Here is a 27053-nt window from a genome sequence, read left to right as displayed (position 1 = left end):
AAACATTCTTCAAATCCTGAAGGTCCTGCGGTGTTCCATGAACTCTGAGCTTTAGTTCCTTCTATAAATTTCCTATTGGATTCAGGTCATGTTATTGGCTGGGGCATTCTAGTGGCTTTATTTTCTCTCTGAAACTAATAGAGTTTCCTTGGCTATGGATTTGGGATCATTGTCTTGCGGAAATGTCTACCCCTCGTTTCATCATCCTGGTAGATGGCAGATTTTCTATTAATAAGGTCTCGGTACATTTGTCCATTCTTCCTTCAATCATGTGAAGTTTGCTGAATAACAGCCCGGCACCATAATGTTCCCACCTCCAAATTTCACCGTTGGTATGGTGTTGTAATATGGTGTGTATTACGGCAGCCAAAGAGTTCAATTTTGGTCTCAACTGACCAGACTATATTTTACCCATCATGAGATGTCTCTTGTGCAGCACTTTGGTAATGAGACACCATTTTATAGGACATCAGTTGAAACAGCTGATATTTTTCACTAAATGGCAGGATTGCTTTCTAATCACTGATAGAGTTCAGCTGGCGTCATGACTTTCCATGGCTTTTTGCACCTCACTTTCTTCATGTGTTCAATACTTTTTTTTGTGTCACTTATTATTACACAACTTAAATTTATGGACATATGTGGTTTGATGCCTTTCGCTGTGTGGATTCGTTGTTACCTACAACTGGTGAGAATTTCATGTCGATAGCACCTTTAGAAATATATTTACTTAGAAAATTGGTGACGTGGGGGGTCTTCATGTGGTGCTCTGATTAGGTATTCATCAGTATGGATTCTGAAAGGTCACTGATCCCTCACTGACCTACCCCCTGGTTTACATAGTGAATATTACATATATTTCTTGGAAGAAAAAAATCCCCTTCTGTAGTCAGGCAGCGCACCATGATCGCATCCATAAAGTGCATTTAATTATAAGTTTTGATGGTATAAATAAAAAAAAATTAAAAAAAACAAAAAAAAAGAAAAACACAAGTTTGAAAATGGCATCGGCCCAGGAGCAGCGGTCAGCGGCACCATTTTGGAATAAGCATAATTTTTATTTCAATCTAGCAAGATGGAGCCGCCAGTGCTTGCGTAAAACGCCAATATTTCATCGTCAAAGTATGAACTGCTATTACGAAACCTACTGCAAGCATCCTTTAACATCCCTACTTGAGGGAGTGTAACCAGGGCTTAGCCAACAACTCAAGATGGACCATTAATCCTATAATTTGGAGTTTGTTGCCAAAGGTAGCGGCCACCTCTTCAGTCTACGAATTTGCAAGCCCTTTGCTACACAGCTATTAAGTACTGTTCTAAAGATGTCAGTTCACAAGACCCAAACAGCTTCAGTGCCCCTGCACTCCTCAGTTGCCTTTATTAGCAGCATCTGAGATCACAATGTGCAGGCCAGCAGCTCAGTCATGTCAAGAGTCCGAACTGTAAATCATCCAGTGCTGGCAAGAAGGCAGCTTAGAGGCAGGGGAGACCCAGAGACAGCCTCTGAAACAAGTAGTTTATCTTCAAAGAACTGATGCAACACACCTAGCATGCATATTAGGTTATTAATAAATTCTCACTACTCTTATTAGTGTGTGGTATAAATCTATACACTGCTCAACAGTGAAATCGCAGTTGTGGAAGTTAAGGAAATCACCGGATGAAATGGAATGTTAATGATATGCAGATGAACAAAATGGAAACAACGTTTTTTTGAAACACCTCGACTTACTAGGAAAGAAACAATAGTCAGCTCACCTGCTATCCGGATTACTCCTCATTCCTTCCCGCATGGAAAATAGAATTAGACTTATCGGTAATTTGGTTTCTAGGAACCTTCCACAACGGCATACGGAGGTTGCCTCTTTGCCCTAATGGGGAACAGGAAATACGGGGAGGTTAAAAGGCCCTCCCACCTCTCACTCACCAGTGACTTATAACTGAAAACCATAGCACCGGTTTACCTTGAATCCCAGATTTAAATCCAGGAGTATATGGGGAGGGAATTAGCGCTGTCGTGGAAGGTTCCTAGAAACCGAATTACCGGTAAGTCTAATTCTATTTTCTCTAGTCACTTTCCACGACGGCATATGGAGGAATAACAACTAATTTGGCGCTAGGGAGGGACAACGGCCTGGAGAACTTTCCGGCCGAAGAATAATTCTTTATTGGGCATTATGTCCAATCTATAAAGTAATCTAAGGTATGTAACGAAGACCATGTAGCTGCCCTGCAGATCTGCTCTGCCGATGCACCTGCTCTGCTGATGCACCTGCTCTTTCTGCCCAAGAGACTGACGTAGACCTGGTCGAGTGGGCCTTAATCCCCACTGGAGGTGTCTTGTTCTGAGCAAGATATGCTTCCGCTATAGCTTTCTTAAAGGGAACCTCTCACCCCCAAAATCGATTGTGAGGTAAGAGCACCGTCATCAGGGGCTTATCTACAGCATTCTGTAAAGCTGTAGATAAGCCCCCGATGTAACCTGAAAGAGGAGAAAAAGAGGTTATACTCACCCAGGGGCGGTCCGGTCAAATGGGTGTCTCAGGTCCACTCCGGCGCCGCCTATCTTCATTCCATGACGTCCTCTTCTGGTCTTCACGCTCCGGCACAGGTGTACTTTGTCTGCCCTGTTGAGGGCAGAGCAAAGTCTTGCAGTGCGCAGGCGCCGGGCCTCTCTGACCTTTCCGGCGCCTGCGCACTGCAGTACTTTGCTCTGCCCTCAACAGGGCAGACAAAGTGCGCCGGAGCCGCGGCATGAAGACCAGAAGAGGACGTCATGGAATGAAGATGGGAGGTGCTGTTCCGGACCTGAGACATCCATCGGAGCAGGACCGCCCCTGGATGAGTATAATCTAACCTCTTTTTCTCCTCTTTCAGGTAACATCGGCGGCTTATCTACAGCATTACAGAATGCTGTAGGTATGCCCCTGATGACGGTGAGCTTACCTTACCATCGATTTTGGGGGGTGACAGGTTCCCTTTAATCCAGTTAGCAATAGTACTCTTTGCTACTTTCTCCCCCTTTATTTTGGCCGGAGGGATGGACAAATAGATTATGATCAATTCTATAAGAGCTAGTTTGCTCTAAGTACAACACGTCTAACATCAATAGGATGAAAACTTTCTTCTTTTGAATTTGCTGGATTTTGGCAAAAAGAAGGTAGAACAATTTCCTGGGAGCGGTGGAATTCTGAGACAACTTTTGGATGAAAGGAAGGGTCGAGACGTAGCACTATGGAGTCATCCATAATGGACAAGTAGGGCTCTCTTATTGACAGGGCATGTAGTTCTACTCTTCTTGCTGAGATTATGGCCACCAGGAAAATTGTTTCGTAAATAAGATCTTTTGGAGAACAGGAGGATAACGGTTCAAAGGGTGGACCTGTAAGCCCCTATAATACTACATTAGGGTCCCATAGGGGCACCATCATTTGTGTTTTAGGATTCATCCTAGAGGCTGATGTCATGAACCTCTTAAACCAGCGATGATTTGCCAGATCCTGGTAAAAAAATAAACTGAGGGAGGAGACTTGGACTTTCAAGGTGCTAGGCCTGAGGCCTATTTCTAAGCCTTTTTGTAGGAAATCTAGAATTTGTGACAAATTCGGATTTAAGGGATCTGGTAGTTCAGGAAGACAGAAAGATGAAAATTTCTTCCAAACTTTATTGTATATGGCACTGGTTACCAGATTCCTTGATTTTTGAAGCGTAGAAACTGCTGAGTGATAGTCCTTTAGCTCTCAGCACCCGGGCTTCAGTAACCATGCCGCCAGATTCCATTTGTAAGAATCTAGGAGATGAATTGGTCCCTGTGAGAGAAGGTCGTTTTCTACCGGAAACTGCACTGGGCCATCTACCTGCAAGTCCACAATCAGGCTCCATTCCCCCGGCTGTATATCCTGGCGACTCAGATAGTCTGCCTGGGTGTTGGAAGAGCCTTTCAGATAAACTGCCGTCAGAGATAGAAGGTGCCTTTCTGCCCAGGAGCATATTCGGGTAGATATGTTCCTTAAGTTGTTGTTCTTTGAACTGCCCTGGTATCTGATGTGAGCAACCACAGTCATATTGTCCGAATATATTCGAACATGATGTCCCCTGATAAGCTGACCCCCTATTAAAAGGGCTTCCTCTACAGCTTTTAGTTCTCTGTAGTTGGATGACTTTCTGCTTGTTGGCCGGTCCCAGAGACCTTGGAAGGGGGTATCGTTTATCATGACCCCCAACCTCTCTTGCTGGCATCTGTTGTAACTGTAGTCAATGGCACTTGAGTCCAATTGACACCTTTTTGTAGATTTTTCAGGTTTACCCACCATGCCATGGAGGGTTTGACATGACCCGGCGTGTATAACCTTTGTTCAATGAACTGGTTTGACCGTTCCGATTCTGCAGAATATGCGCCTGAAGAATTCTGGAGTGGGCCTGGGCCCAGGGTACCGATTGAATGCAGGCTGTCATGGATCCTAGGAGTGACATGCCTTCCCTGATCGTAGGAGATCTCATGTCTCTGAAAGTCTTGACCTTTGCTGTCAAGGTTAAACGATGGTCTTCTGGAAGAAAGGACATTTGCTTTGCTGAGTTTAGGAGGACTCCCAGGAATTTCCTGGATTTGGAGGGCCGTAGCTGGGATTTTTTCAGATTCGGGACCCACCCAAGAGATGTCAGAATATTGAGAATTCGAGACATGAGACTCCAGGATCACTTTGGTAGAAGCTACTATCAGTAGGTCATCCAGATAGGGTATAATACAGATGCCTTACTTCCGGATAAAGGAGACTACTTCCTCCATTATCTTGGAAAATACTCTTGGCGCAGAGGAGATTCCAAACGGAAGTACATTGAACTGATAATGCTCTATCAGACGTTCCCTCTGTACCGCAAATTTGAGATATTTCCGATGTTTTGGGTGAATCGGAATGTGGAAGTATGCGTCCTTCAGATCGATAGTCGCCATGAAGGAGTGAGGGCTTATTAAAGGGATGGCAGTTTTTACAGATTCCATCTTGAATCTTAGGTACTTTACATGCTGGTTGAGTCCTTTCAGATTTATGAAAATACGGGACTCGCCCGAAGGTTTGTGTACCAGAAATAGACGGGAGTAATGTCCCAAATCTCTTTCTGATTCCGAAATTTGAGCTATGACATTTGATTTTGTTAGATCTCTGAGGCCCACTTTCAATATTGTCTGGTCTTTTAGGCAGGGAAGGGAGGTGATCTTTACACCCCGTGGAGGGGAGGAGATGAACTCTATTAGAAGGCCCTCTTTCATGTCATTGAGGACCCAGGGGCAATTGGTGATATTTTGCCACTGAAGGAAAAAATTTGAGAGCAAGCCCCCCACCCCCACCACGTCGGAGTCACCGCTTTTTCTGCTGGGACTGCGGTTGTTGAGGGATAAGGATATTTTTCCCCCCTCCCTTCGGATAGCTCCACCTTCCAGATTTGCCTTTTCCTCTGAGAGGTTTGGGGCTGAAAGGGACAAAAAAAACTTTTTCTTAGGAGTTTTTTGTTCTGGAAGAGCTTTTTTCTTATCGGTTGCCTTTTCCAAGATGTCATCTAGGGAAGGCCCGAAAACAGTCACCCTTAAATGGTATGGTGCATAATTTGGCTTTGAAGGCGATATCACCAGACCACATCTTGAGCCAAAGAGCTCTTCTAGCTGAATTAGTTTGCACTAATGATCTGGCGGCAACTCTGACGGTCTCCATAGAGGCATCCGCCAGGAATCCAGTAGCTCTGAGAAGACTGGGTAGAGAATCCAGCAATTCGACCCTAGAAGTACCCTGTGATATATGGGATTCTAGTTCCCCTAACCAGCGGAAAAGGGCTCTAGCTACGCAAGTCGAAGCAATATTGGCTTTAAGGGCTACCGTAGAAGTCTCGCAAGATTTTTTCAATAGACTTTCAGTTTTTCTGTCCATTGGGTCTTTTAATTGCGAGGAGTCTTCAAATGGAAGAGCCGTTCTTTTAGCCACTCTCGTTTTTCTGGCATTTCCCACTCTTGATTAATCATATCAGTTATATTAGAGTGTACTGGAAATCCTACACGTTTCCCCTTAGTTAATCCACAAAACATCTGGTCCTGTATGGACTGTGGTTCTGACTCCTCCTCCAGCCCCATAGTACTGCGAACGGCAGATACTAAATCCTCAATCCAATCTGAAGAAAACAGATATTTTCTGGTTTCAGAGGTCATAGAGGACATAGATTCCTCCCGTCTACCTGAGGATGAGGCATAGGAGAGGTCTGATTCAGACTCCGAATCCTCATCCTGAATTTTTATTTTCTTTGCTGGAGAAAGTGGTGGTGGGGATGGAGTAGTAAAGGCCGCTAGGGAAGACTGCACCTCTTGCTTGACTAGCAAGCGGATTTCTTCCAATAGGGAAGGTTGCTCTACTCTGACTATTTTGTCAGTACATGATCTACAGAGTTTTTTCTCCCATAATGAGGGCAATTTAATATTGCAGATGGCACATTTCTTTTTAGCAGAAGTTTTAGGGGTAGACTTGTGTTCCTGCAACGAGAGGGGGAGAGAGTCAGAAATTATAAAGATCCCCTCTGTCTTCTATCTAAGGACCCCCGTCCCTGCAACACTTACTATGGCAGGGGCAGCGCTGGGCTCTGCAGGCGCAGGGCAGGTATTGCCTTCCATGTCAGGATAGTCTTACCTGCGACGTTTTCTGGCAGGTTTTTATGCTAGATAGCAGGCCCCTGCCCCCCAGCGATGATCAATTCCCTCCTCCCCTCCAAGGTCCCGGGTGGAGGAACGGCGTCCTGCATGAGGCGCCGCCGGCGGAAGTGCTGCACTGAGCGGCAGAAGAAACCGGAAGTGACGTGCGCGATCACTTCCTGGGCGCCGGCAGGGCGCGCAGAGGGAGAGGAGACCGGAGAGCTCAGAAACGACTCCGGTCGGGATCACTGGCCTGCTTTACCCTCTAGGGGGTGCGGGAAGGCCAGGAAACGGTTCCGAGGACACCGCAGAGCGGCGCGACGGGAGCAGCACAAGAGGGGAGGTGAGACACGACCCAAGCTGCCCGGCTTTAGTTAGGCAAAAACCTAATCAGGTCCTGTAGTCGCCGGCCACCACAGCACACGAAACCTCTCTGTCCCATGGGGAACAGGAAAGACACTGGTGAGTGGGAGGGCCTTTTAACCTCTCCGTATTTCCTGTTCCCCATTAGGGCAAAGAGACAACCTTCGTATGCCATCGTGGAAGGTGACTAGAGAAAAAGGCTGAGCAACCAGTCCAATGTGCAAGAAAACAGAAGAATTCCAGCGGGAAAACAGGGATCTTATTAAAAGTCCAACATTTAGGCTATGTGCACACTTTGCAGATTCCACTGCGGATTTTTCCGCAGCAGAATTCCTAAATCCGCAGTGAAAACCCGTCGCGGTTTTTACTGCGGATTTATCGCGTTTTTTACTGCGGTTTCTTCTGCGGATTTTCATCTGCAGTTTTCTATTGGAGCAGGTGAAAATCCGCAGAAAAGAAGTGACATGCTGCGGAATGTAATCCGCAGCGTTTCCGCGCGTTTTTTTCCGCAGCATGTGCACTGCGTTTTTTGTTTCCCATAGGTTTACATTGTTCTGTAAACTCATGGGAAACTGCTGCGGATCTGCAGCGGTAAAATCCGCTGCGGATCCGCAGCAAAATCCGCAAAGTGTGAATATAGCCTTATTGTGCAAAAATTAAAATATACCCGCCAACGAGTTTCGACATAGGTCGAAACGAGTTGGCGGTTGCTGTGCCTAAACACAAATATATGCATGGTGTTGTAGCAACTAGATTTATATTTTTTGTGGTGTACCTTATGGGTTATATTTTAATAAATGTTGCATTTTCTTGCGTTCGGCGGGCACATCAAAACGACGCACGCGGACACATACGCATACAACGCATGTCCCAATGTTAAAGATAGGTGGGCAGGACGCATGTGGAAGTACGCAGAGTTTAAGGAAAGAAGTCCGCAGCACCACACTGCAGACTCAAATGCTAATGTGAACTTAGCCTTACACACCTTTGCATGTCATCACTGAGTGTATTAATGGACGTCTTGAAAAATATTCTGCCATGTGGATTGCACATAGACACGCAAATAGTCAAGAGCTGATGCTGGCAGCTCCATTTGCGATTGCTGACTAAATACATCCTAAATATGCTTGATGGGAGACAAGTCAGGAGATGCTGCAGTCCAAGGTTGAACATTTAGGCCACACAGTAACATCAGCAACATGAGGTCTGACGTGCTGAAAAAGGCTCTTGGGACACTTTGGAGAAATGGCCATACCACTGGTTCCGTCACCAAATTAATGTAACGTGGAGCTGTTAAGGTAGTATGAAGCGTACAGGAGTCCATGCAGCACACAAAAGGTCCTCCCACACCATAATCCTGGGAGTAGCACTAGTGTGACGCTTCCCAGTCTCGGACAAAATTATATGTAGAGACTAGTCTGGGAACAACATGGGCAATGCTATGTAGAGGCCTTCATAAGAGAACTGTTTTTCAAAGTCATATCGCCAGGTCATATGTTACTTTCACTACTGCAAGAAGCTTTCATGGTCTTAGAATGCTCCAGTTTTATCATTCAATGTGCACATATGTGAGGTCAATAGGCAGCAATTCCAAAGGAAGCTGCCAGCAGTAGATCTTGATGATTTGCGTGCCCAAGTGCATTCAGTGTCAGTACATTTCTCAGACAACCATTAATAACAATAACATGCCAAGGTGTGCAAGTGCATGTATTTGTGTGTGTGGCACCCATGCTCCATACATAGAGATGTTTTGAAAATACTGTTTCCATCTTTTTATCATTTACATGTGTATCAAATCTGAGATTATATAACGCCACGACTTTTCCTCATTGGTATTGCAATGTTGAAAAGTGTAGATATTCCCATTTCACTTGTATACTCCGTAATTACAGACTCTTCCCAAACTCTGGTCAGATTCAAAAATTAAAAAAATAGGGGATATACAGTGGGGCAAAAAACTATTTAGTCAGTCAGCAATAGTGCAAGTGCCACCACTTAAAAAGATGAGAGGCGTCTGTAATTTACATCATAGGTAGACCTCAACTATGGGAGACAAACTGAGAAAAAAAAATCCAGAAAATCACATTGTCTGTTTTTTTATCATTTTTTTTGCATATTATGGTGGAAAATAAGTATTTGGTCAGAAACAAACAAACAATCAAGATTTCTGGCTCTCATAGACCTATAACTTCTTCTTTAAGAGTCTCCTCTTTCCTCCACTCATTACCTGTAGTAATGGCACCTGTTTAAACTTGTTATCAGTATAAAAAGACACCTGTGCACACCCTCAAACAGTCTGACTCCAAACTCCACTATGGTGAAGACCAAAGAGCTGTCAAAGGACACCAGAAACAAAGTTGTAGCCCTGCACCAGGCTGGGAAGACTGAATCTGCAATAGCCAACCAGCTTGGAGTGAAGAAATCAACAGTGGGAGCAATAATTAGAAAATGGAAGACATACAAGACCACTGATAATCTCCCTCGATCTGGGGCTCCACGCAAAATCCCACCCCGTGGGGTCAGAATGATCACAAGAACGGTGAGCAAAAATCCCAGAACCACACGGGGGGACCTAGTGAATGAACTGCAGAGAGCTGGGACCAATGTAACAAGGCCTACCATAAGTAACACACTATGCCACCATGGACTCAGATCCTGCAGTGCCAGACGTGTCCCACTGCTTAAGCCAGTACATGTCCGGGCCCGTCTGAAGTTAGCTAGAGAGCATTTGGATGATCCAGAGGAGTTTTGGGAGAATGTCCTATGGTCTGATGAAACCAAACTGGAACTGTTTGGTAGAAACACAACTTGTCGTGTTTGGAGGAAAAAGAATACTGAGTTGCATCCATCAAACACCATACCTACTGTAAAGCATGGTGGTGGAAACATCATGCTTTGGGGCTGTTTCTCTGCAAAGGGGCCAGGACGACTGATCCGGGTACATGAAAGAATGAATGGGGCCTTGTATCGTGAGATTTTGAATGCAAACCTCCTTCCATCAGCAAGGGCATTGAAGATGAAACGTGGCTGGGTCTTTCAACATGACAATGATCCAAAGCACACTGCCAGGGCAACGAAGGAGTGGCTTCGTAAGAAGCATTTCAAGGTCCTGGAGTGGCCTAGCCAGTCTCCAGATCTCAACCCTATAGAAAACCTTTGGAGGGAGTTGAAAGTCCGTGTTGCCAAGCGAAAAGCCAAAAACATCACTGCTCTAGAGGAGATCTGCATGGAGGAATGGGCCAAAATACCAACAACAGTGTGTGGCAACCTTGTGAAGACTTACAGAAAACGTTTGACCTCTGTCATTGCCAACAAAGGATATATTACAAAGTATTGAGATGAAATTTTGTTTCTGACCAAATACTTATTTTCAACCATAATATGCAAATAAAATGTTAAAAAAACAGACAATGTGATTTTCTGGATTTTTTTTTCTCAGTTTGTCTCCCATAGTTGAGGTCTACCTATGATGTAAATTACAGACGTCTCTCATCTTTTTAAGTGGTGGAACTTGCACTATTGCTGACTGACTAAATACTTTTTTGCCCCACTGTATACATGGGACAAAAATTTGTGAGCTTTCAAACACTAAAAAACAAATTTGACATTCATTCATCCTCCTTCATGGAATTCCTGATTCTTAAAAAGAATATCGGGGCATTCCTTGGGAAAAAACCAAAACTTTCAGAAACATCGATTAAACTGTTAAACAACACTGGACACCGCATATTTTGGAGTCATAAATTCATTTACAACAACTTCAATTTTGACTTTAACCTCTCCAAAAGCCCTCCAATGTTAAAATGGGAACAAGACCTAAAAGATTCCCACAATATTGAAGACTGGGAAGAGGCCATATGCATTTCCTATCAATCTACTCTCTCGATGTCTCTCCAAGAGACTCATTTTAAGTTGGGGTATTATACCCCAAGCAGACTAGCGCACATGAGATCTATAAGCTCCCCCCTCTGTTGGAGAGGCTGTGGTCAAAGAGGTGACATGTTACATGTTTTCTGGAGTTGTCCAACTGTGAATTCTCTCTGGATACAAATTTCCAAAGATATTTTTAGCAAACTCATTAACGCTCCTTTCACTCTACGACCCCAAACTGCCCTACTATCTTTAGGGCTTGAACAATTGGACCATACACTAAAACTAACCATAATTCATATCTGCTTAGTGGTAAAAAACAGTATTGCTTTCCATTGGAAAAGTCAACACATTCCATCAATAAAGGATATAATATTAAGAATTTCCCAACACAGATCACATGAATCTCAATTTGCAATATCAAATAATCAATTCACAAAATTTGCAAAAAAATGTTCAAGATGGGATCAAATATTTCCCACCCCGATTACTTGAACTGCTGGATAAGTTATTGCTTCATTCAACCATTATAATGTTATAATCTCAATTTATGTTACCAACTTGCTCATATTTCCTTTCTAGTTTTTACACCAAGATGTTCAGTGTTCTTTTAAAGTACTTATGTTATCAACAATATGTTTGACTGTACTATTATTCTATTTTATTTTCCCTAGCTTTTCCTACCCTACCCCCCATTCCCCCTCCCCTCCTTTTGATTTTCTTGTTTAATTAATTAAAATTCAATAAAAATACTTTGAGAGAAAAGTGTAGATATTTTTCTCGCTCCAAACAATTATCTTTACCATTATACATTCTAACTAAATTGATACAGTATGAATACAGGAAGAACTTTGCTATCGGAGCCAATAAAGGGAATATTTTGCTTAACTTACCAAGTTTTCCAGGTTTTTCATTGTAGGCACCTTCCAAAATGTGCTTTTCCTACCCTGTGACAGAGGCATTTGGCCCACATCCAACATCCCTAGAGAGGTTTGTGTTCACTCAGTAAAAGGTTAGATGTGCAAGGCTCCAGTTACCTAATTAACCATCAACATTCGCACCTTTTGCAACATACATGACATTAAATCTCAGACCATCAAAAAAAAAGCAAAAGCTAAAATTTCTACTGACAAGTCTGGTATTCTTCAAGCACTTTAGAGCCGGGTCTGTGAGTGTCTTTACAGCCTTTAGCTTTCATTTTACTAATACAATTAACAATAGCTGAAATATGTCGCTTTCTGCAAGACCTGTTTTGCTTTGAGACTGCTGAAAAAAATTTGGTTTTCTGGGTTAGAATTCAGTCCCTGCAATTGGGGACTGAACTTGTCAGGGAACGCAGCTGCAGGGGGGATGGGGTGCTAACATATGGACTGTCAATAGGAGCTGCTCTATGGAATGAATAAATCAGTAATTAAAAAAAAAAAAAAATTCATGAAGACCGGAGGTGCACACACATCCCAGAAATAGTTTTTCTAGTTTTCTGCCTGCACAGGTAACATTTCTTATTACACATGGGGTGAACCTAAACTCCGAGCAGAAAGCCCAGCAGACTTCAATGATCACACATTTCCTGATTGGTTGCCATACTCTGTACTGAGTGCTGCTACATGATATTATGCGGTACTTCTTCACACTTGTCCACGTCACAGCTGGGATTAAGTAGCATGCAGCCCCCTAACAGGGTACAAAGACACCTTTAACTTAGAAGGCAAAATGAAGACATGCCAGTGACAAGGCGCTGTGCGGATGTGGCCACATGGGCTGATCATTGGCTAGACCACCAAGTGTCTGATGTCACAGATTACACAGCCATGCCACAGGGATAGATGAGGCTGCTAGCACTGCTCCACAACACAGCCCCCTCCAGCAATCCATGTGGCCACATGGGCTGATCACTGTCTAGACCACCAATTCTCTGCTGTCCCAGATTACACAGCCATGCCACAGGGATAGATGAGGCTGCTAACACTGCTCCACAACACAGCCCCCTCCAGCAATCCATGTGGCCACATGGGCTGATCACTGTCTAGACCACCAATTCTCTGCTGTCCCAGATTACACAGCCATGCCACAGGGGATAGATGACATTTCAAAAACCTGACCTGCACATCCAAACATAGACTGAGTGTGAACAGGTGCTGAACCCAGAGTCGCCAACTCGTATATAGTTAAGTAAAAAGTGCAGCACACTGCAGCGCCAAAACATGCAAACTTGAAAAAACGAAATTTGAACTGCATTACTGCACTAGAAATATGAAAAATGAGAGCTTTTAGCGCATAAAAATGGCCATATTTATGTGTACCTCGTAGCCACTTTACGGCATCTCTCTTATACGAGGTCCTACGCTTGACCTACCTCACTGAGAATAAACGTCTCCATCTGAATGGGTACATGTGAAACCTCTTCTTGGACTCAAATTCTCTTTCTGTGGAGGGGTATTGGACCTACTATAATTAAAACACCTGTGGCTAGGAGGCGGAGTGCACGATCAGAAGGCTAAAGAATACATTTCAAAAACCTGACCTGCACATCCAAACATAGACTGAGTGTGAACAGGTGCTGAACCTAGAGTGGCCAACTCGTATATAGTTAAGTAAAAAGGGCAGCACACTGCAGCGCCAAAACATGCAAACTTGAAAACACGAAATTTGAACTGCATTACTGCACTAGAAATATGAAAAATGAGAGCTTTTCATATTTCTAGTGCAGTAATGCAGTTCAAATTTCGTGTTTTCAAGTTTGCATGTTTTGGCGCTGCAGTGTGCTGCCTTATTTACTTAACAGGGGATAGATGAGGCTGCTAGCACTGCTCCACAACACAGCCCCCTCCAGCAATCCATGTGGCCACATGGGCTGATCACTGTCTAGACCACCAATTCTCTGCTGTCCCAGATTACACAGCCATGCCACAGGGATAGATGAGGCTGCTAGCACTGCTCCACAACACAGCACTAACTGATGCCAGCCTCCATCATGTGCAGAGCCGACACAAACTTCGGAGAAGAACTCCAGCCTGCAAGTTCTATTCTGGCCAGTGCACCTGTTCCAATCCCGCGGACCCCTCATATCCCCTGTAAGTCCATTGTTTACCCCACCCCCTCCTAATTTGCATCTCTTTAGGGGCTTCATTACCGTTACTTGCAGAGACTCTTTTCCCTCCTCCTCCTTCACACTGCAGCACTCCCTCTCCTCTGGTAGAGCCCCGGCCATTGCTCACCTGGTGTAGAAGGTCCAGCTTCCATCCCATCCACCCAGCTTGTGCTCAGCCCTTCTGCACAAGGTTGGCTGGTCCCTAGCTGCAGCTGCTGCCTCTGTTCCCTAAGCCTCCAGCATGCCCACGCAAGCGCAGCTGAGCCCCCGCCGAGCAGCCAATCACTGAGCCTGGCATTTCTTTTTTTTTTTTCCAGCAACCAACTTTATTGAGAAGCACACGCGCGGACAAGGCTTCTATGTATGTTTTCTGCTCGCTCTTGCCTGTTGAGGAGCGGACGTTATGTGCGCAGATGCGTCTTCTGCTGGCATTGGAAACCCACAAGTCTCCAGTGGTAGAAGATTCCTGTAGAAAAATGATTGTCATTACTGATGGTGCACACACACACAGGACCACCAAGCGGTCTGGGTATGTGTCCACGTTCAGGATTGCATCAGGATTTGGTCAGGATTTTATGCAGGTAAAATCCTGACCAAATCTGCACCTGAGGTCACTGGCAGGTCACCTGCGTTGTCCTTGCGTTTTTTCTGCAATGTAAGGACATGCTGCGTTCTGAAAAGATGCGCGTTTTCGCGGGTCTGCCGCATGCGTCTTTTAATGCATAGTGGAGACGGGATTTCATGAAATCCCCTCCGCTATGCTGTAACATCTGGACGCTGCGTGTTTGACGCTTCGGCTCTACACGCAGCGTTTCCTGAACGTGTGCACATACCCTTAAAGGGAATGTCCTGTCAGAAAGGTTTTTCTACAAGATCCATTAGGCCGCGTTCACGCATTCAGTATTTGGTCAGCATTTTACATCCGTATTTGTAAGCCAAAACCAGGAGAGGAACAGAGAAAAGGTATAATAGAAACACGTCACCACTCCTGGGAGGTAAGCAGGGCACCGTTTGTTGTTCTACAACCCTATTAAAGAGTGACTAAACCGTTATAAGGTTAGGATTCTCTCATATTTGCGTCATAAATATGGCGAGTGCAGTGCGCTAAAAATCGCATTGCATTCGCATCCATGTTATTCAATGAGGCAGTGTTCGTCTGCAAGTTTTTCCTCAGCTGGAAGTGGGCTGAGGAAAAAAGAATCGTAGCATGCTGCGTATATCAGACAAGACTTAACCAATGCAAGTCAATGGGGGTGAGAAAAAAAAAAAACAGCACTCTGACCATCGTATGGAGTCTGACTTTTTGCACACAAAAGGAACCAGGAAATTGCATCTGTCAAGCACAGGAAGTTCACAGCCAGAACCCTCCTGGCAACCAAGAGAAACAAACAAACAAACATATAATGATATAGACAGATGATAGATATATAGAATAGATAGATATCCTGCAGGTATACAATCTGGTAACTCGCCCGACGCCTACATATTATAAACTAGCACCCTGTAGTGCTTTTCATGTGGAGTTTATTCTCCAGTTATTTAGGCTTGTTTTACTTATAAAATAAATACATGGAAAAACTGACACATGGTCCCCCCATTTTATAATAACCAGCAAAGGTAAAGCAAACTGCTGTGACCTATTATCAGGCTGGAAAGGTCCATGGTTATTGGGCCCGTCCCAACCTAAAGATACCAGCCATCAGGCACCCTAGAAGTGGAGCATCACATAAGATGCTTCAAGTATGGCGCTTTGCCCAGCTCTTCCCTGATGCGTTGCCAATCCACATACTGGGGCTTGGGGTTGAGGCCAGTTGCGAATTGTCCAAAAACACTGCTGCCATAAGGCCCTGGTTTTAGTAATGGAGAGGTGTCTTATCAGACACCCCCATTACTAACCCAGTAAGTAAAAATAAAAAAAAACACAAAAATAGTTTAAAAAAAAGAAACTCTGATGAGCTGTGACATCAGTAACGTTACAGCTCTTCCCAGATGCTGGGTCAGTCTCGTGGAGCACAGCGTGAGTGGGGAGTGGCTGCTTCTTAAAGCATATGGTGTCTCAGAAAGAGGCTGCATTGATCAATGGAAACGGGGAACGTCGTGGGAAGTGCTGGACTACGTCGGACCTGCGTGGGAACTTTGTGCTTTAATAAATTAGTGAATGAGGGACTGTCTTGTTTTTATGTCTCTACTTTTAATGTTTTTCAGGTTTATGGACTATATCAGATTCCCTGGACTCTGTCGGACCTGTTTTATTTTATTTTTTTTTACAAATTTGTGAACCAGGGAAAGTGTGAGGGAATGTTTTGTAAAATAAAGTATTTTTTTGTGTTTTTTTCTTGTTACTTACTCGGTTAGTAATGAGGGTGTCTGATAGTCACATCTTCATTACTAACACCAGGGTGTCACGTCACCTCCTCCTGCCTACGCGCTGCCGCGCCTTCCCCTGATCCTCGGTATAATTACCCGTCCCGGCGCGCTCTTGGAGTGTGCGCACGTCACCCGATCTTCTCTTCCTGTTTCGCCGCTGGTGTCTGGGTCTTGTCGGGTGCACGTGCGCTTCTGGAACTCCATCCTCAGCAGCGCACGTGCACTTCCTCGGTCTGGCCTGCGGTCGCTCCAATCCTCCACTCTATGATCCAGGAGGATCTTGACCCGGAAGTCCTGCCACATACACCCAATTTCAGGTAGCCTCTCCCCCTGCTCTATGCCTGACTATCAATTGTGCTTCACATTTGATCCAGGCTCCATGCTTCCCTGCGCTCTCTTGTCTACCTTCCTGCCTGCATTGCCTCGTGCGCTACCTTGTATCCTGCTCCTTCCTTACCTGTGTTCTCTTTGTTCTCTTTGTCTTCCCTCCTAGTGTCATCCATCCCAGCCTGCTCCTTGCCATCTCCATGTCCTCAGTCCCTCCTGTGTGTTCGTCCTCAGTCGTCCTCTTTCTGATATTCGGCAGCCTTCCATGTGGTTCCCAGTCTTGGCCATCTGTTCCTAGTCCATCCTTGTTTGTGTCTCCTACCTCCTGTCCCCGGGTATCAGCTTCTGCGGCAATAGTCTCCCTTGGGCCTGCCCCTGACGCTCCCTGTATTGGGGGTGGCCCACTAGGTCAGCTCACCCTTGGGAGGTTCGTTGTCGCGGTCCTGCGGGTTCACCGTAGGAGGTCCACAAGTCTCACAGTACAGTCAGGCCATGGACCCTGCTGGTACCCCGTCCCCAACCCAAAAGGAGCTGCAGTTCCTTCGGGAGAATCAGACGAGGATCATGTCCTTTTTGAAAACCATGGAGTGCCTTTCAGGCCTCCGATCCAGGGAGTGCTTAGCAGCTGGCTGGTCTCCAACAGGAACTCGCCCAGCAACGTGATACTCAGGCCCACATCCTAAATTTTATGGCATCTGTGGATGACCATCTTTGTGCTCTCCAGTCTGCCACCTCTGTTCCTGCCCAGGCCTCAGTCCTTCACCCGTTGCCTCGCCTGGCAAAACCTCCGCGGTACAGTGGGGATCCCAAATTGTGTAGAGGGTTTCTAAACCAATGCCAACTACACTTTGAGCTGCTGCCAATGCAGTACCCCACTGACCAAGCTAAGGTGGCTTTTGTGGTCTCATTTAGAGGGAGAGGCCTTAGCCTGGGTTAACCCACTCTGGGAATGTGATGATTCTCTTGTCTCTCAACTCTCTACCTTTCTTGATGCTTTTCGTAAGGTATTTGATGAACCGGGTCGCTTGGCTTCTACCACCGAGTCACTTTTTAACCTTCACCAGGGTACACTCTCTGTGGGTCAATATGCCATCTGGTTCGATACCCTGACGTCCGAATTAGATTGGAACAGTGAAGCTTTGGTTGGAGCCTTTTGGTGAGGACTCTCGGCCCGAATCAAGGACGAACTGGCGGGTCGGGACATGTCAAACTCTTTGGAGGATCTGATCTCCCTGCATTGATTTACGCTTAATACAAGAATACGGGTATTCAATAGCAACATCACTAAAAAGGAGTCTATATAAATCTGTTGCCTCTATAGGGGATTAAATTCAAACCAAGCCGTAAAGCAGCATATAGGAAGAGGTGTGGAAACCACATGAAACGACCAAAACTGGTAATTCAAATATATAAATAATTTTATTGAACATATAAAATATTACACATAGAAAAAAACAGGACATAAATGGTACAAAGTGGGACCATGGTGTGAAACACCGCACAGAGGTGTGATTGTGTCAGCGGATGGAAAGACACAGACACAGACTCCTAATAATAAAGAATGGTCATATAGAGGAGAGGACTCCGGAGTACAGATATAAATAACACAGGTATGGGGCATAGAACAATAATAAACAATAATAAACCCTAGTCCTAGAATGTGGGTACTACAATGTGCTCATATTTACCATATAGGGTTTAAATACAATCAGTATCTGTAGCACAGCGACACATGTACACCCCTAGGAAAACCAAGTGGGGAAGACAAATGATAGTGCACCATCCACCTAACCTAATTAGTTCCCCCCATAGTCACGGTAGACAAAATATGGTAAGAGTCTAACTATAACTCCATGGCCTAGCGGCCGCTCAGCCCAAATATATATTACCTCTCAAGACAAGGGGGGGAGGAAGAAGTACTCCGGTGTCCCTGGGTCCGGTCCGCTGGTCACCCATTGATTTACGCTTCCAAGAGCGTTCCCGAGAGTCCGCTAGTGAGAGATTTCCCAGTCTCACCTCGGTTACCCAGAGTCCCTCGCGCCCCGTGACAAATTCTGCTGCTCCTGCTTCGGAGCAGGTGGATCGACTTAAGGCAGTGGAGCAGCGCCGGAGAGAGAGACTCACACAAGTTCTCTGCTTCTATTGTGGGCGTGCATCCCAATTTCTGCATTCCTGTCCCCTGAGGCCGGGAAACACCTCCACCTAGGACAGATAAGAGAGGTCTCCCTAGGTGTCTCTGAATCCTCTCAACACCTAACTCTTTTTGTTCGTTTGCATCTGGGTTCTAAGCATTTTTCTGAAATAGCTTATATAGATTCTGGGGCGGCCGGAAACTTCATCCAACTCGAGGCGGTTAGGAGACTACAGATTCCTGTCAGATCCCTGGAGACTCCTCGGCAGATAGCTTCGGTCGACGGCCAACCCCTGCGGGATTCCGTTAATCTGGTCACTGAGGAACTGGAACTACAGATCGGAATCCTGAACCGAGAGAGGATAGTCTTCTACGTGCTGCCCTCCTTGTCCCACACAATTCTTCTTGACTTCCCTGATTGAGGACTCATGAACCTTTTCTTGACTGGCGGTCTGGTGACATATTGCGTTGGGGACTGTTCTGCCAGAATAAGTGCTGGCTTCCCGTTCTGCTGAAGAATTCTTCTCGACCAATTTCGGTGTCCCCGGATTTACCATCTACCTATTGGTCTTTCGTGGACGTCTTCGATAAAAGAGAGGCGGAGATCCTGCCCTCGCATCGTCCATATGACTGCCCGATCGGTCTTGTTCCAGGCTCCACTCCGCCCAGAGGTCGAATTTACCCGTTGTCCCCCACCGAGACTCAAGCCATGTCCGAATATGTCTGCGAAAATTTAGCCAAAGGCTTTATTCGCAAGTCCTCCTCTCTGCAGGCGCAGGTTTCTTCTTCGTCAAGAAGGATGGGTCCCTCCGTCCCTGCATAGACTACCAGGGTCTCAACAATCTCACGATTTAAAACAAGTACTCGCTTCCTCTCATTCCGGAGCTGTTCGACTGTCTCAAGGGAGCGCGAATCTTCACTAAGTTAAACAAGCCTAAACAGCTGTAGAATAAACTCCACATGAAAACCACTAAAGGGTGCAATTTTATAATATGTAAGGGGTTGTGAAATTATATATCTGCAGGATATCACTCTATTCTATTCTATCTAAATTATCTATTATATAGCTAATATCTTTCTATCATCTATATATATATATATATATAAGATTGCATTATTATTTATGACAACTAGCTTTAATTTACAAAGAGTATTATAGTATGTAAAAGATTATGTTAAAAACACATGTCATACGAATACTAGGTGACAAAAAAAATCACACACTCACTCGCATGGCATGCGGAATGACATATGCATGACATTAGTCCAACTTTTCGGGATGAACATCTGAGCAATTTTTTTGTAAGCAGATGTGAGCAAACCCTTAGGGCTTGTTTTCACTTGCGAGGAACACGTCCGTGTCTCGCATGTGGAAACGAAGCTCTGGTGCCGGCATTCCGGAGCGGAGCGCGCTCCGCTCCACAGTGCCGGCGCCACATGCGAGACACGGACGTGTTCCTCGCAAGTGAAAACAAGCCCTTAGAAACAGATTAGCAGTGATGCAGGATCTGAGACATCCACCGATTGCTCAAAGCTTCCCTTCCCCGCCAAAAAGCAACATGAAAAACGCAGCAAGTAAAGTGGATGTGATTTCATGAATGCTCCTTCCTTTTATACTGTGCAGTTTTGGTGCTTTTTTTATCCTCTATAGGCTTCTACGTGGAGATAGAAAAAAACGCATGTAAAATACAAAGTTGCATTTTTAAATTGCTGAATTGAAGCTTTTCTGTACTATTAAAAAAAAAGTGTTAAAAAGGCGGATTCACATTTGCACCAACAATGCATCTTAGGCTGGCGTCACACTAGAGATTGATACGGACGAGCAGGAGGCACAAAAACAACGCATTGCACTCGGACCAATGTTTATGGGGCAGCTCCCATCAGCTGTATATTTCTCGGCCGTATTTTACGGGATGAGAAAATCACAGCATGCTGCGTTTGTCAACGTATTGCGCAAAAAATCCGCCAATGAAAGGCTATGGGGCGAGAACAATACGGATTACACACGGACCATGCGTTTCACTTGATTGAAATACGCACCGGTGTTCTATAGAAAAGCCGGTAATTCAGTGCGGTGTACAATAAAATCACACTGACAGGTTAGAATAGAATTTACTATATAATTGTCTAAGGGTCACTTCTGTCTGTCTGTCCTTCTGTCTGTCACGGGCCCGGCTCTGCACTATAGTATGGGTAAGCTCCCTGAATAAGTACTTTTATTCAATTGCATACTGGTATGCCGCAACTTTGTGAAAACCGTTAACGCTCTATTTGATATGTGTTGGGGGTGAGCTTCCCAGTAAAATTATGGGCACTGTGCACTTTATGGTTAACTATTACGAGCCGGGTTACCTGTGACTACCCTTACCCTGTTTTTGTGTAAAAACTCTGTGTTATTACGCTATTATTGTATTAATTAATTATTAATAAAGTATTGTACACGGTTTTGTAAAAAAGGAAAATTTGTTTGGACTGAGTACTCCATTTTTCTCTTGGTTATATAGAGTTCATATGAGTTTATGCCATACGGATGACACACAGATAATGTTTGGAGAGAAAAAAAAAAATCGCATCCTCGCATTGAATACGGATCACTGTTCAGGAAACTTTCTGCGTATCTCGGCCGTAAAAAATGGACCGTATTTTGATACATTAGGTCTGACCCCGGCCAAATAAAGAGGAAAACACATACAAGAAATGCAGAAAAACACAATAATCAGAGATTTTTTTTTATTACGTCATGTAGTGCAAACACCTGTAGAAAACGTGCAGAAAAAAAAAAACAATCTGAAAAAACGCAGCATTTGTTACATATGAACATGGCCTCAGCGTTACATTTGTATTACTTGTTATACGTTTAATGAGAAATTTTTTTTTTTTAAATTCATCCCGTCATTTTTTACGCCATTTACAATCTATCTGATTGCTATGTTGTGCAGTTTGTTATGATCACAAGGACACCAAATATGTCCATGTTATTTGTTTATTTGTGATGTTCATTATTTTAAAGGGAACCTGTCACCCCCAAAATCGAAGATGAGCTAAGCCCACTGGCATCAGGGGCTTATCTACAGCATTCTGGAATGCTGTAGATAAGCCCCCGATGTATCTTAAAAGATGAGAAAAAGAGGTTAGATTATACTCATCCAGGGGCGGTCCCGCTGCGGTCTGGTCCCATGGACGTCTCGGTCCGGGGCCCCCCACCTTCTTACGATGACACCCTCTTCTTGTCTTCACGCTGCGGCTCTGGCGCAGGCGTACTTTGTCTGCCCTGTTGAGGGCAGCGCAAAGTACTACAGTGCGCAGGCACCGGGAAAGGTCATAGAGGCCCAGCGCCTCCGCACTGCAGTACTTTGCTCTGCCCTCAACAGACAAATTGAGAGTCAAAGTACGCCTGCGCCGGAGCCGCAGCATGAAGACAAGAAGAGGACGTCATCCTATGAAGATGGGAGGCCCTGGACCGGACCGCGACACCCATCGGATCAGAACTACCCCCACGAGGTGAGTATAATCTAACCTCTTTTTCTCATCTTTCAGGATACATCGGGGGCTTATCTACAGCATTACAGAATGCTGTAGATAAGCCCCTGATGCCAGTGGGTTTAGCTCACCTTTGATTTTGGGGGTGACAGGTTCCCTTTTAAAAAAAAAAGAGCAGTAAAGATGACATTATTGCAATTGATTCTCATTACTTTTTAGTAGTCTTATAGGAAGAAAAAAAACGTTAATTTTCCTTCTATAATACAAAGACATAGAAATACACTGGTATGTACGGCAGTATCTCTATGTATCAATACAATCTGCCTATGGGTTTCGTGGCCACATTGCATTTTCAAGTAGAGAACCTTCCAGTGTAAGCTGTGGGTCATAGTTTTAGCTGCTGATTGCAATGAGGAAGGTTCTGGGTTCGATTCCCAGGGAGAACAGATCTCAGGAAAATAATTTGCGCTGGTTAGGGATACAGATTTATGAGTATGCTGACCAAGAGAGATAGAAGGATCCCTGAAGAAGGAAACCGATAAATTTCCGAAACGTGTAGGATTTGGTCCCAATTGCTCACTGCATTCAGCCGCAGCATCATCACATGACTGCGAGCATCACGTAACACAAAACGTCAAGCAGGTCCTGCAGCACCCAAGCGCACAGACGAGTGCCACCGGACTCTGCGTACAAGCGCCTGTCACCATCCGGGACAGCTCTCCAATTCTCTCCCCAGCCTATCACGGCTATCTACAACAAGGAACCATCGTACCTGAGCTATCCTGCACCAACAGTTCAACTGGAACTAAAGCACCGTAACACCGTGAGACAGCACGGACCTGTACACAGCACTCTCAGGTAAACTCTGCTTGCGGGTGCTCTATCCTAAAAGTGATCCATCAGCTTATATTAGTCCATTCTAACATGAGTACTATTGACACTGTCGATTCACTGGTATTTAACCCTTCCTTATCTCTCTTGGTAAGCATATTCAATCTGTATACCTAACCAGCGCAAATGATTTTTATTACTTCATTTTGATTTTCCTTTTTGATCTGCATGGTTTTAGATCCTAATTTGCAGCAGGGCTCTAAGGCCAGGGTCAGACTAGCGTATGGCATCTGATGCGAGAGCATCGGATGCGATATGCTAATGATCCTCGGCTCCTGCTCTGCTGCCAGCAGGAGCCGAGTGTCATGTGTCTGTGCTCCGAGCCTCTCGCACAAAGAGGATCAGAGCACAGCTGCGGAGGAGGCAGAGAAATGACTTTCTCCATCTCCTCCATTGCCGGGGTCAGCATGTATCGTACATGCCTCGGATGATATCCGAGAGATGTGCGTTGTCTCACTCGCATCTATAGGCTTATATGGGTGCGAGTGAGCCGAGACTCAGCCGAGTGTCGGTGACAATCGCAGCATGCTGCGATTTCACTCGCACACTGAAAACGGGCGAGAAAAAATAAAGTGAAGTGAGCTGCTCCATAGATGAATACTGGTCCAAGTGCTATGCAATAAAACATCGCATAGCACTAGGACGAGTATTCATCGCTAGTGTGACTCCGGCCTTATGTTCATATACAAGAGCCGCTATACATTAACCTAGATCTCAAGAAATATAGAAAATTGCATATGTAACTAATGTAAGTGTGTGCAGAGCAGACATGCAAGCCCTGCCCCCAAGGAGGAGAGGCTATGAAGCAATGAAGACTTCACATCGAAAAGAAGAGTGGTGGAAGTTGGAACAAAGCCCTGATCTGCTCATCAAATCGGGACAGTCTCATTGAATCTGGGACAGTAGGGAGCTGTGGCACTGGCTTCTGCAGAATATTGTTAACAGTGTCAAGATCAATTTGGACCATATGGCATCTGCGCATGGCTGTACCAACCCTGGACACCAATATATCAGCTGAGTTTTGCTTCATGAAAATGCCAGCAGTGTTTTTCCTGAATCATCTTGTTTGGCATCTCTTGAGTTGTTATTTGCTCTCTATGTTTTTTTTTTCGCACCATTTATACAATAGTGAACAGCCTGCAAGCAGAAGCTGCCAGAATGGTCAGGTCACTTCTTTTAACCATTTTGCAGCTTTCAAAACCTGAAATGGTTAGAAGGAGCTCAAAAAGACTGATCTCATATGTCATTTTGACATTGCAGTGCATATGTTCATAATTTGTAGAATTTTTAAAACACTTTTTTAGGCCGGTTTCACACGTTCTGAAATTTCCAGTACCGGAAAAAATGGTACCGGAGATATCCGAGGCCGTGTGCTCACGTGGTACAGCCATGTGCCGCATCAGGACCACACAGACGGCCGCCGGGAAGCAGCGCTACTGTAAGCCGCTGTCCCTCTGCTTGTGGTGCTGAAGCCGGCTCTCATCCATTGTCCCCTGCTCTACCGGCAATCAGCACAAGCAGGGGAGAAGGGATGACAGAAAAAACCCAACGTGGGGTCCCCCCTACATTTTACAACCAGCTCGACAAAACTCACAAGTGCGGGTTGCTATTCTCAGGCTGGTAAGGGGCAATGGATATGATGGGCCCCCTCAGCCTAGAAACAACCGACAGCTGCCCAGAAAAGGCGCATCAATCAGAAGCGCCAATTCAGAAGCTTTGCCCAGTTTTTCCCACTGCTCTGTAGCATTGGCGTATGGGGTAATGAGGGGTTAATGTCACCTTGCTATTGTAAGATGACATTAAGCCAGCTTAGTAATGGAGAGGTGTCAATAAGAAACCTATCCATTACTAATCCCACAGTTGTTTAAGGGGTAATAAAAACACACACACACACACACACACACACAGAACAAAGAATTTCAATGAAATAAAACATACACAGTTTGACCATTTTATTGTTACAGGTAATCCAAGGCAAGCCGTTGATCTCCTGGAATAAAGTCAAAATAAAAAAACAACAATATACCCATACCTGTCCGCCGTACAGTCAAGTCATATCTGGAGGCATTTACATTTTACAACTGGGAGCGCTGCTAATGAGACTGCTCCCGGCTGTAAAAGATTGGGGAATTAAATGATTTGAGCGGAGCTTCGGTGATGTCACCGAAGCTTCGCCCCCTGGCGGCATGAACTGAAATGAACTCTTCAGCCTGGGAAAATGTCAGCTGATTTTGGACACCCTCCCTTGGATGTGGGCTCCAGGCGGTGAGCCCACATCTTTCCCTACACATCAGCTGTTTTGAACAGCTGACATGTGCCTGAAATAGCAGCGGATGGATCGTGATTAACCCGCTAAATGCGGCTCTCAAACGCTGACAGCGGCATTTAACTCGTGGTCACCCGTCAAGTGATCGTGGGTCACCGGTTCATTGTCATGACAACAAGAGGTCTCCTGGAGAGGTCTATGGTTGTCACTGCTGGATTGCTGTGAGTGGGTGCAGTGGTCGGCGCTCATAGCAAATGAGTAATTTTACTATGTAGCAGCAGCTTCTAATCTCCCATGAAGACTATTGAAGCATGCCAAGAGTTAAAAAAAAGTTTTTAAAAATATAAAAATATATATAAAAGTTAAAATCACCCTTTCACCTCATTAAAAAAAAAAAAAAATCAAACATACACATATTTGATATCGCCACATTCAGAATCGCCCAATCTATCAATGGGAGAAAAAAAAAAAAAGATTAACCTGGTTGCTAAGCGGCGTAGCGAGAAAAAAGTCAAAACGCCAGAATTAATTTTTTTGGGGTCGCCGCGACATTGCATTAAAATGCAATAACGAGCGATCAAAAGATCGTATCTGCATAAAAATGGTATCATTAAAAACGTCAGCCCGGTGCGCAAAAAGTAAGCCCTTCACACATCCCAAGATCACGGAAAATGGAGATGCTACAGGTAATGGAAATAGGTGCAATTTTTATTTTTTTTTTTAGCAAAGTTTGGAATTTTTTTCACCACTTGGATAAAAAAAGAACCTAGACATGTTTGGTGTCTATGAACTCGTAATGACCTGGACAATCATAATGGCAGGTCCGTTTTAGCATTTAGCGAACCTAGTAAAAAAGCCAAAGCAAAAAACAAGTGTGGGGTTGCAGTTATTTGCAATTTCACCACACTTGGAATTTCTTTCCCTTTTTCTAGTACATGACATGGTAAAACCAATGGTGTCGTTCAAAAGTACAATTCGTCCTGCAAAACACAAGCCCTCACATGGCCATATTGATGGAAAAATAAAGAGCCATAACTTTATTTTTCCATTAATATGGCTATGTGAGGGCTTGTTTTTTGTGGGACAAGTTGTTCTTTTGAACAACACCATTGGTTTTACCATATCGTGTACTCAAAAACGTGAACAAAATTCCCAAGTGTGGTGAGATTACAAAAAAAAAGTGCAATTCCACAACTTTTTGGGGATTTTTTTTTACCCAGTTCACTAAATGCTAAAACTGACCTGCCATTATGTGTAGATACGATCTTTTGATCGCCCGTTATTGCATTTTAATGCAATGTTGCAGCGACCAAAAAAAACCTAATTCTGGCGTTAATTTTTTTCTCGCTACGCCGTTTAGCGATCGGGTTAATTCTTTTTGTATATGGATTGGGCAATTCTGAATGCGGCAACACCAGATATGTGTATGTTTGTTTTTTTTTGAATGGGGCGAAAGGGGGGTGATTTAAACGTTTATATTTATCAATTTTTAATATTTTTAACAACTTTTTTTTTTTTTTTTTTTTTACTTTTGGCATGCTTCAATAGTCTCCATGGGAGACTAGAAGCTTCCATGAACTGATCAACTCTGCTACATACA

The 27053-nt window shown here is 44.5% G+C and overlaps 1 protein-coding gene across 1 annotated transcript in view; it reads right to left on the bottom strand.

The window, feature by feature from the left end:
* Positions 1-14254, bottom strand: part of LOC138669948 (protein argonaute-1) — a 138885-nt gene extending 124631 nt beyond the window's left edge. Inside the window, exon 1 of the mRNA XM_069756845.1 lies at positions 14119-14254. Coding sequence (XP_069612946.1) covers positions 14119-14143 — 25 coding nt within the window. The 5' untranslated portion in view covers positions 14144-14254. The remainder of the gene's footprint in view (positions 1-14118) is intronic.
* Between the last annotated feature and the right edge of the window lie 12799 nt (positions 14255-27053).

The sequence above is a fragment of the Ranitomeya imitator genome, chromosome 3 (genome assembly GCF_032444005.1).
Source record: "Ranitomeya imitator isolate aRanImi1 chromosome 3, aRanImi1.pri, whole genome shotgun sequence".
In the NCBI taxonomy this organism is placed as follows: Eukaryota; Metazoa; Chordata; class Amphibia; order Anura; family Dendrobatidae; genus Ranitomeya; species Ranitomeya imitator.
Note: the sequence above shows the minus strand (reverse complement) of the source record. Positions and strands in the feature narration are given on the sequence as shown.